At 43.5% G+C, this 11,700-nt stretch overlaps 1 protein-coding gene across 1 annotated transcript; it reads right to left on the bottom strand.

Moving 5' to 3' along the window:
• Positions 1–11,076: 11,076 nt before the first annotated feature.
• LOC141803748 (histone H2B-like) lies at positions 11,077–11,445 on the bottom strand. The gene has a single exon (XM_074687748.1). It carries the CDS (start codon positions 11,443–11,445, stop codon positions 11,077–11,079), a length of 369 nt encoding a protein of 122 aa, XP_074543849.1.
• Positions 11,446–11,700: the final 255 nt, after the last annotated feature.

The following is an 11,700-nucleotide window of genomic DNA, read 5'->3' as shown; positions in this document are numbered from 1 at the left end:
GGTGGCAAGCACTGTACCTCCCACAGACCAGCTCCTTTCCTTTTTCTCAGATTGGATGAGATTGTTAAAAGCTGTGGCATGGTACCTGAAACTGAAAAAGGCTCTGTTGTTGATCGTCAAAAGGAAAAGAGAACTCACCTCAGGTCACATGACTACCCGTGCATTCAGCCAAAAGGTGAGCACACACCTTGACACTTTCAGGACCACACTGGGTGGACAGTTCCCCACAGTGGATGACCTCTCTCAAGCTGAAAGAGCAGTGATCTCCTATGTTCAGAAACAGTCATTCCCACTTGAAATGGAATCACAAAAATCTCAAGGAAAAGTGAAAAAGAACAGTAGAATCTGCAAGCTTGACCCTGTTCTGGAAGACGGAATCCTTAGGGTAGGAGGCAGACTTCATAGATCTGCGATGCCTGAGGAAACTAAAGACCCCTGCATTTTACCCAAAGACACCCACATTTCAACTCTCATTTTAAGACACATCCACCACCGCTCTGGACACAGTGGCATAAATCATATGCTTTCACAGCTGTGCAAAAGATATTGGATAATTAATGGAAACTCAGCAGCAATGAAAGTCATCTCTGAGTGTGTGGTTTGCCGACGTCTTAAAGGTAAAACAGAGGAGCAGAAAATGGCAGATCTGCCAAGTGAAAGACTCTCACCTGACCTTCCCCCCTTCACCAACGTAGGATTGGATTATTTTGGCCCTATTGAGGTGAAAAGAGGAAGAGGGACCATCAAAAGGTATGGGGTGCTTTTCACATGCATGTCCTGCAGAGCGGTACACCTGGAGGTGGCCTTTACACTTAACACAGACTCATGCATCCATGCTTTGAGAAGATTTGTATGCAGGAGAGGTCAGGTGAAACACATCAGGTCCGATAATGGGACAAACCTGGTGGGTGCTGAGGCAGAGCTAAAAAAGGCCCCGAGTTCCCTGAATTAAAACAAAATCAGGGATAGCCTGCTTCCTGATGGAATTCAGTGGAGCTTCAATACACCTGCAGCATCACATCATGGTGGTGTCGGGGAAAGACTAATAAGATCTGTCCGCCAGGTGCTAAACTCCATCCTCCTCCAGCAAACCATCGATGATGAAGGCCTTCAAACTATTTTCTGTGAGGTGGAAGCCATTCTCAACAGCCGCCCTCTTTCAACAGTTTCCTCTGAACCTTATGACTTGGAGCCACTGACTCCAAATCACATCCTCCTGCTCAAAACTCAACCCATCCTACCCCCTAGAGCTTTCCTTAAATCGGACCTGTATGCAAGACGCCGCTGGAAACAGGTTCAATACATGGCTGACCTTTTTTGGCACAGATGGACAAAAGAATATCTTCTGCTGCTCCAGGAGAGGCAGAGGTGGACGAAGGTGAAAAGGAACCTCAGCGTAGGAGACATCGTTCTAGTGGTTGACCCCACTGCTCCCCGAGGTTCATAGCCACTGGGCAGGATTCTGGGGGCAAAGCCTGACAAGAAGGGTCAAGTCCGCTCAGTGAAGCTCAAGACTAAAACATCGATACTGGAAAGGCCCATCTCTAAGCTGTGCTGCATCTTGGAGAACTCAGAGTAAAAGTAAAAGGGACGTAATGTAAACATTTGTATTTTCATTATTAATGCACATCTGTACAGTTTTATGAGTTTATGGCTCCTGTAAAGTTAATGATTTAATTGATTCTAGGAGAACAATTGAGGGCCGGTGTGTAGGAGCCACACTTGGTCATGTTTTACTTTGCACTAATTGCTTTCTTGTGTGCACGCCCTCCCCAGGTGAGGTGATAAGTGGGAGGGCAGAGCTCGCCTGGGGGAGAGAGACAGGAGAGAAGGCATACCGTCATTGACCGCAGGCCTTAAGACCTATGAAAAGAAAGTTTAATTGTATTTAATTTTTAGTTCAGATGTACAATAAACGTTGATTTTGTCTCACAAATACCAACTCTAAATGGATCCTTTTTTGGACAGGTCTGCGCGTTGAAATGAACTGCTCCCGTTTCTCCACGTGGTAAAATCAAACCCTGGAGAGGTGATTGGAAACCTTTTGTGTTTTGTTATTTTTGGTTTTTTGAATTTTGCCACTTCAGAGCAAAATAAAATATTTTTTTGTTTTTAAATTGCCTTATAAGTAAATGTGTAGTTATTTACAGTAAGTTTACATTTTTAACTTCTATAAATAAATACTGCAGACAAAACAAATTGTTGGATCTACATGAAATCTGTGCATAAACAGTGTATCTGTCGAGGTCATTTGTGTGAATTTTTGTTAACCACTAGAAGGCGTTGTTTTCCTTTTTTAAATGCCCCAAATTAACACCGGTGGTGTTTAATTAGAGCAGCTAAGCTTAGTGTAGGTTTGAATATGAAGGGTAGATAACATTTACCTCCCCAACAAAGTTATTTAAAACAAAAAAGAAGTTTTGAACAGCCATCTTAATATTTAGCATTACTATTTCATGATATTGTTGTCATAAAAGGAAAAGTATTATTTATCATAATGTGAGTGACCCTGTGTTTCCCTGCTTTAATATCAACACTCAGTATTAAACAGGTTTGATAGCCAATAATCTCACAATCTCATAACAATCTGTTCTTTTTGGAGTTTTCTTTACAAACCCAACTGATATCAGCTTTTTAGTGCAGTAAGGATATTAAATAAGTAGTCCTACCATGGCTCAGGTGGCTTCTCTCTGTCTCTGTTGTGAAGATCTCTTCTTACAACCTCAACTCATCCTTTCTCCTGATGTTTGAGTCTAGAATCTGAAAAATTATGATAAATAACTGTTAAAAACAAACTCGTGATTACTTTCTTATCTATTTCTTGCAAGTTGAGTAACCTGACGTTCAGTTAAGACACTTTAATGAGAGCCACACCCCAAAATGGCGGCAGTGAGGCGATGTACATGTACAATGATTGATAAAGAAGCTCAACTTGTCTCAGTTTGTTTCATTTAGCTCCTAAATCCACTTAAGAGAAATTAAAAAAACTAAAAAATATCCGAAATAATTATGTTTAAAATATTTCTCTTTGGTATTTTCTCATTTTATCTAGTATTTGGCGGCATAGCAGGATGAAAATCAAGGCTATAATAAGCTAACTGACAGATTTAAAGTTTTACTCACCAAACGTCACTCAAATCTGGACAAAACCAGTCCAGCAATGATGGGGACTAAACACAAAAGTCCTTTGAAATAGTAAACCCGACTTAACAATCGCTAAAACGGAACAATCCTCATTTATTAAGCTTATTAAATCACATCTTTTTCTCTTTTTCAATCAAACCAACAGTGACTAACAGGCTGAACTCTGTGGAAGACAGAGTCCATCCATCACAGGTAAGTGTTACACTGAACCAGACAAAGGACTAACATGCAAGACTCAAACATAATCTTAATATAAAATCATTTTGATCAAAGGAAAGAAAGTGACACGGTAAATGCAAAGAAAATGAAATCAGAACTATAATCTCTGGACATGTCGGTTTTCAGTTGGAGGCAGTTTTAACTAAACGTGTTTGAATCAGAGTCTGACTGTGATGGATTCAAAGCGATAAAAGGCAAGAACACTGAGGACAAACCGAGCCGCTCTCAGCAGCTCCACACCAAGCACACATCAGAGAATCAGAGAGACGCTTTGACGAGTTTCAGGGGCTCTGCAGGCTGTTTGTGGAGGTCACAGCAAGCACAAGTCATATGTGCTGTACGTACCACACACACTCACACAAACACACACACACACATTTACAGCTGCATCAGCTTGGTTCAAATAATATCACAGCTGAGTGTGCCGGGAAGAAATGCTTTCAGCACAAATATGGCAGAAAAAAAAACATCTTCTCACATTTAAAAAAACAAAAATATGAAACAAATAATTTTAATGTCAAATGAAAAATACATATTTTTGTATGGATTTAATAGATATACTCCTCTCATACTCACTGTCTAAACATCAGCTAAATCAAATGTTACTGCAATTCCCTGAGTGTCCACTAGAGACTGCCTCCAGCAGTGAGTCAGTCTTCATGATGATTTTGGGGATGAGTACATAAAGAACTCAGCTGTTTACAGCAGATTAAGAGCTGATAGATTATTTTGTTTACTTAGAAAAATGAAATAAATAAGAAAGTGTTTTAGTCTCATAAAGATGTTTTCCTATTATTTAGTTTCCTTTTCTGCATAATTATCCTTCAACAGTCATGGAGAGGAGTTAAACTAGTGTAGAGGGAACCCCCCCACGCACACAAACACACACACACACAGTTAAAAATACAGCGCTGAAGAATGTGTTGATAAGCAGTCGGCAGAGATAAAGAGTCAAACAGAATCACTGATGGGATTTATCACTAACAGGAGGAGGGACTTTCACACCTCTGAATCTTTCAAAATCAGCCTGTTCCCATGTCCCTCTTTCAAAGCACTGCAGCAAAACCCACCTCACAAATCTCTGCAGCAATGAGACTTTCAGGTGTTTTCCTCTATATCAAAGTCATCCCTGAAATGTGTTTTATACAAGTATTTTTTTACACATCACACCCCTTTATTGTATGTATGCTATCGCAGCTTCTTAATATCCTATCACAATGTACGTATCGTATGGTATCCTGTTCAATCCTATCAGATGTTACTTCCTTTAAAAGAGCGACAGACAGAGAAGAAAACCACTCTCACACATTCTAAAGAGAGTTTATCTTCAGTTCTTCAAAGAGAGAAACCCCCATCTCACAGGACGACACGTAGAGCCAGAAGTTTGTTTGAGAGGATCCTATCTTCAGCCCACACTGGTTTATTCCTCCTAAGTCAAAGGATTTAAATTAAAATACAGATTTAGCTTCAGCTGCAGGAGGAATTCAAAAACCTCCACACATCCTGAAACACAAGAGAGACACAAGATACACATCCTGAAACACCAACAGGAAACAAGATACACATCCAGCACCAACAAGACACAAGATACACATCCATCACCAACAAGACACAAGATACACATCCATCGCCAACAAGACACAAGATACACATCCATCACCAACAAGACACAAGATACACATCCATCACCAACAAGACACAAGATACACATCCATCGCCAATAAGACACAAGATACACATCCATCGCCAACAAGGCACAAGATACTAATCCAACACCAACAAGACACAAGATACACATCCCTCACGAACATGACACAATATACACATTCATTACTAACAAGACACAAGATACACATCCATCACCAACAAGACACAAGATACACATCCATTGCCAACAAGACACAAGATACACATCCATCACCAACAAGACACAAGATACACATCCATCACCAACAAGACATAAGATACACATCCATCACCAACAAGACACAAGATACACATCCATCACCAACAAGACACAAGATACACATCCATTGCCAACAAGACACAAGATAACAACAACAACAATAACAACATTCAAACGCTTTTGTGGCAATCTCTGGAGATATTAACAACATCTCCCTCTCTGCAACTCTACCAACATCCCACCAGTTTGTCAGCTGCTCCACCAGAGAAAACAAAACATTGGACTTATTCTATGAAAATATTAAAAATGCATACATTGCCCTGCCACCTTTAGGAAGATCTGACCATAATCTGGTTCTTCTTACCTCCTCCTACAAGCCCATCGTTCAGCAACAACCAATCATCAGAAAGGCTATTAAAACCTGGTCTAATGAAGCTGAAGATGCTCTGAGAGGGTGCTTCAGGGCTACAGACTGGAATGTCCCCTTTAAACCGTATGGAGATGACATCAACACCTTGACTGAGTGTGTGACAGATTATATATACTTCTGTGTGGACAGCATCATTCCAACAAGAACAGTGAGGTGCTTCCCCAATAACATACCCTGGATCACCAGTGACCTGACAAAGCTGCTGAACATCAAAAAGAAAGCCTTCAGGGATGGAGACAGAGAGTTATTGAAGTCAACACAAAAACAACTGAAAACACAAATGAAGAAGTGCAAGGAGGACTACAGGAAAAGGTTGGAAAGTCAGCTTCAGCAAAACAGCGTGAGGGATGTGTGGTCAGGAATGAAGAAGATCACTGGCTTCAAGATAAAGGGGGGTCAAACTGACGGAGGTCTGGACAAAGCTAATGAACTGAACATGTTCCTCAATAGGTTCAGCTCACCTCCTGCCTCAAACCCAACAGGCCACACACCCTCCCTGAACCCACAGCTTTCCTGTCACTGCCCCACTCTGTCACCCTGCAGCTCAGTCAAGGACATGGATAAAGTCTCATCTCCATCCAAATCAGGACTTCCTGAAACTTCCGCTGCCTCCTCCTGTCTCCTGTAATCAGTCAAGAAACAACTGGAGAAACTGAATCAGAACAAGGCAGCAGGTCCAGATGGTGTCAGTCCCAGAGTTCTCAAGACCTGCTCAAAACAGTTATGTCCGATTCTTTAGCACCTGTTCAACACCAGCCTGAGTCAGAAAAGAATTCTGGTGCTGTGGAAAACATCCTGCCTTGTTACAGTGCCTAAAAAACCACAACCTGCTGAACCAAATGACTACAGACCAGTTGCCCTGACATCTCACATCATGAAAGTCCTGGAGAGACTCTAACTGGCTCACCTCAACAAGCAGGTGAACACCGTTCAAGACCCATTACAGTTTGTATATCGTAATGGGCTTGGGGTTGAAGACGCCATCATCTACCTGCTTCAGAGAGCTCACTCTCATCTGGACCAGTCAGGCAGCACTTTGAGGGTCATGTTCTTTGACTTCTTAAGTGCCTTTAATATGATTCAGCCAGCTCTGCTTTGCGAGAAGCTCCATGGATTCCAGGTGGATACCTCCATAGCCACCTGGATTATTGACTACCTCACAAACAGACCACAGTTTGTGAGACTGAAAGTTGTGTGTCTGAGAAGGTGGTCAGCAGCACTGGAACACCACAAGGAACTGTACTTTCACCATTCCTCTTCACGTTGTACACCTCAGACTTCCAGTACAACTCTGAGTCATGTCATCTGCAGAAATACTCTGATGACTCTGCAGTTACTGGGTGTATCAGTGATGGACAGGAAGCAGAGTACAGAGAACTAGTTGGTCAGTTTGTAAGATGGTGCGGTCACAATCTCATCTTGAATACCAACAAAACTAAAGAGATGATTGTTGACTTCAAGAGGAACAAGAATACACAAAGATGTGTTTCCATCCTGGGAGAGGAGGTGGAGGTGGTGGAGGAATACAAGTACCTTGGAGTTCAGCTGGACAATAGACTCGAGTGGAAATGCAATTCTGAGTACATCTACAAGAAAGGTCTGAGCAGACTCTACTTCTTTAGGAAACTGAGATCTTTCAACGTCTATACCAAAATGTTGCACATCTTCTATAAGTCTGTTGTTGAAAGCGCAATCAGCTTCGTAGTGATCTGCTGATCAGAACCAGAGACTTGAAGAGGATCAACAACTGATCAAGAAAGCTGCTTCTGTGCTTGGAGTAACTCTGGAGCCGCTGGAGCTGATCGTCCAAAATAGAACAGTGCACAAGCTGATGAAGATAATGGAGGACTCTTCACACATTCTCCACAACACGGTGATTCGACAGAAGAGTGTGTCCAGAGAGGCTTCTTCAGGTCCGGTGTAAGACTGAGAGGTACAGAAGATCATACAATCTGAACTACTACGGTCCTGAATTTCCCTTTGAGATAAATAAAGTATTTTTCATTTCATTTCATGTGCATTTGATAATTAGTCTGGATGACTGTTATGTAATAATTGTAAAGCCACAATTTCATCTAAAATGGTTCCAATAAATGATCACAAATGGTTAATTAATAACAATGTGTTTTCTTGATTGTGATAACAATGTGTTAGCTCTTCGCGAGATAACTTCCTGGATGAATTTCGGGTTTTCCATACTACAAATGTGGATCTCTTTTTATCCAGACACGTTGCCCTGGTAACTGATGCTGAACGCCAAACCTGGTCCGGAGCAGGTTAAGTTCCAGGATAAGAGCTCACGAGGTGTGACAGACCGCCCGGTGACCAATTGGTTCTCTCGGGCGGGCATAAAAAACCGCACAGTCACCAATTTGCTCAGCCGAGTGAAGTCCTCCGGTGCGGGACCACCCCCTGTCTTGGCCCAACATTTTTCTTATGGGCTGTGAACAAACAATATCTTAGAATTCTTAGAATTCAGGGGGGAACGATCAGGAGTTTCCCTGTGATAGGTCAGCGTCTGTGGGCCTGGCCGCTGAAAGGGAGCGCTTAGAGAGGCTCGGACTCTCTCCCGAGGTCGTGCGCACAATCCAGAGCGCAAGAGCTGCATCCATGAGAGAGCAGCATACTCGGGGAAATGGGCAGTTTTTCAGCGCTGGTGTATGGAGTCAGTTTTCCTCCAGCTCCTAATGGACAGAGGTTTGGCTTTTAGCACGGTTAAGACTTATGCAGCTGCGTTTTCAGCTTGTCATGAAGGTTTTGGTGACAGAACTGGGCTGTTTTTACGCCCGAATCCTTCCTACATGCCTAAGAACATTAATAGCTCTTTTAGATCAAGAGTTATTACGTTGGAGGGATTTTTCCCTCCTCCGCATGAATCCGAGGAGGAGGCTGCATCACACCTTCTTTGCCCTGTGCGCGCTCTGTCTTGTTACGTGGAGCGCACGGCCACGCTGCGTCACTCTCAGCGTTTATTTGTGCATCATAGAGAGCACTCGCAGGGGCGCCCTCTCTCTGCTCAGCGCCTGTCACATTGGTTGTGTGAGGCTATTTCACAGGCTTATGTGTCAGCTGGTTGTGTTCTTCCTGAGCACATCAGGGCACATTTTACAAGAGGAATTTCCTCTTCTGTAGCTTTGCACAGTGGGATGTCAGTGGAAGATATCTGCGCTGCAGCATCTTGGTCTTCCCCATGCTCATGTGTGCGGTTTTATCTGAGAGATGTCTCTCTCTTCTCTATGTCCCACTCTGTGTTAGGGATCCTATCAGAGTGATGGTTGTGACATGAATGGATTCATTCTGTTTTCTGGATGAGACAGGCGTGTTATTGGGTCTGTTCTGTTCATTGTTTGACTGTTACAATGCGTAACAATCGTCTTCTCTGCTTTTCAGCAACAGACTTGCAGAGTCAGCTTCATGGATCAGGAGTATTCCTTATCTGGAGGCTGAGACAGATGTGTTATTGGGTCTGTTCTGGTCATTGTTTGACTGTTACAATGCGTAACGATCGTCTTCTCTGCTTTTCAGCAACAGACCAGCAGAGTCAGCCCTTATGGATCATGAATATTCATTATCTGGAGGCTGATAAAGAACACATCATCAGGAAGTGGTTTTTGCGCACGTTTTGCGCATACAGGGCACAGGAGTTCACATGATACAGGATCCTGTGAATGAGCTTGTGTGCGGACCTGAGTTTATTGGAAACTTTGATGCTGGGTTTTTCGGATGAGGACCCAGTGAGGCATTGACTACATCCTGCTTCGCCTTTAACCCACTAGCGATAGCCTTAAAGGGCGAAGCCTATACGAAATAGAACGTTAGTTACGTATTGTAACTCCAGATTCGATGAGTATAGGCGCAGCCCTTTAAGCTATGGGCCTCACTGGATCCCCTTATCAGCTGAAGAAAAAGGCTGTTATCGGGAGCAGATTGTATGAACCCGCGGCCATTTATAGGCAAGTAGCGCGGGAGGCCCATCACGTGGGTGGGTGTGGACTAAATTTTTTCAGTGCTGCGCTGACGCGCGAGGGTGAACCCACTAGCGATAGCCTTAAAGGGCTGCGCCTTTACTCATAGAATCTGGAGTTACAATACGTAACTAACGGCTCTTTTAAGAGCCACACACCTCTCACACTAAATGAGTCTTTCTTGCTCAGCAAAGGTTGCCATGTCTGCGCTCTTCCCGCTGAATGCAACTCATTTAATACGTTTCTGCAGGTGACACATTAATGTCTGTTGGATAAGTGGGTCTCCGTGGGTGTCGATAATAAATAAGCAAAATGTCCAAAGTGACTTTTAAGCTCAAATACAAGTATCGTACAGCGACAGGGGTCAGTGCCAATAGGTTACACCTGATTAGAACAGAGCATCAGCAAGTAGGCTGTTAATCTAGGTCATGAGTGAGATCATGTGTATCACACTCATTGTTTTATCTTACAATTTAAAAGTCAAATAAAAACAGTCTGTGAACACTGACATACACATACAATACAGCATGACTTCTTTATCACTGTATCATCGCCTCAACACACCTGAGAGACGAAGAAAAGCTCTTTCAGAGACACACACACGCCACACTAATTGACTTATCCTGCTCAGTATGGTTGCCATCTCCGCGCTTTCCCGCCCAATTTCTTCTGACTTATTTGATTTCTGTGTGAGGGCTGAGTGGATATCCGTGGACATGGATTCAGTATTTAACTAATTTGAATAAACTTTTTTCCCCGAAAAAACATCGATTTTAATGAATGAATAATCAGGGAGGGTGATGTAGCCTAAATGTCACAATAAGACATCAACTGTCAGCGCTCACAGGTTACCAAGAATTCACTATTTGAAGGACAGAGAAGCAACAATTGAGGGAATTATCTGATTCACGCAAAAAAGAACATATTTACTGTTCCACAGCTTTATTAAAACTCTGTCTTCGGAGTAAACAAGAAATGTAAGCAATGAAGACTATCCTATATCAGATTTGTGCAACAATAGTTAACTCAGCTTTAATCGTTGTTTTTATCCTTGGTTGAGTGGCATCGAGCAGCAGTTTAGTTTGACTAGATCCTGCTGGAGCTGTAACAGAGCAGAGTGTTCAAGGAGCAAACTGAGCTATGCTAACGTGGGATTACTTATAGGGTTTCACCATTATACGTGCAGACACGATCCGGATGGAAGCACCAAATCCGCAGCTGCCTGTTCTCGAATGAGCTCACCGAGCCTTAACCTTTACCTTACCCGAGGTCGTGGAAAAAAAACATTGTCACTCGATTTACCTGATGGACAGAAGTTCACGTTTTTTCAATCGCAGTGGAGAAAGGACCTCTTTAGATATGAGTGGGTGGCTCTTAAAAGAGCCGTTGTGTCGTGTTGTCAGCAGAGCTGTTTACTTGGAGCTGGTGTACTTGGTCACAGCCTTGGTGCCCTCGGACACGGCGTGCTTGGCCAGCTCACCGGGCAGCAGCAGGCGGACGGCGGTCTGGATCTCCCGCGAGGTGATGGTGGAGCGCTTGTTGTAGTGAGCCAGACGAGAGGCCTCACCGGCGATGCGCTCGAAGATGTCGCTGACGAACGAGTTCATGATGCCCATAGCTTTGGAGGAGATGCCGGTGTCGGGGTGAACCTGCTTCAGGACCTTGTAGACGTAGATGGCGTAGCTCTCCTTCCTGCTCCTCCTCCTCTTCTTGCCGCTCTTGGTGGCTTTAGACACGGCTTTCTTGGAGCCCTTCTTGGGCGCTTTCACTGTCTCAGGCATGTTTGCTGGCTGATCACTCAGACTACGAGGAGCTTCGGCCGGGGGCGCTATTTTAATGGCTCCTCCATGCAGATAAAGCCGTGCTGCAGCTCATGCAGGATTGGTTGGGACTAGGGTTTGGACTGGGGTCTGAACTGAGGGGGGAGATTTTGGCTTTGTCTCAAATCCTTGAGCGGTTCCCGCTTCATCCGTGCGCCGTGCGCCAAATTTCTTTGTGCGTCCTGACAAAGTGATTTGTCTTTGTGTTCTGATTCT

Source organism: Halichoeres trimaculatus, unplaced genomic scaffold (assembly GCF_033239565.1).
Source record: "Halichoeres trimaculatus isolate MK-OKI-2021-1 unplaced genomic scaffold, fHalTri1.1 fHalTri1_scaffold_2, whole genome shotgun sequence".
Classification (NCBI taxonomy): domain Eukaryota; kingdom Metazoa; phylum Chordata; class Actinopteri; order Labriformes; family Labridae; genus Halichoeres; species Halichoeres trimaculatus.
Note: the sequence above shows the minus strand (reverse complement) of the source record. Positions and strands in the feature narration are given on the sequence as shown.

Excerpts from the sequence above, each read along its gene's own strand:
- LOC141803748 (XM_074687748.1), bottom strand. The coding sequence starts at position 11,445 with ATGCCTGAGACAGTGAAAGCGCCCAAGAAGGGCTCCAAGAAAGCCGTG.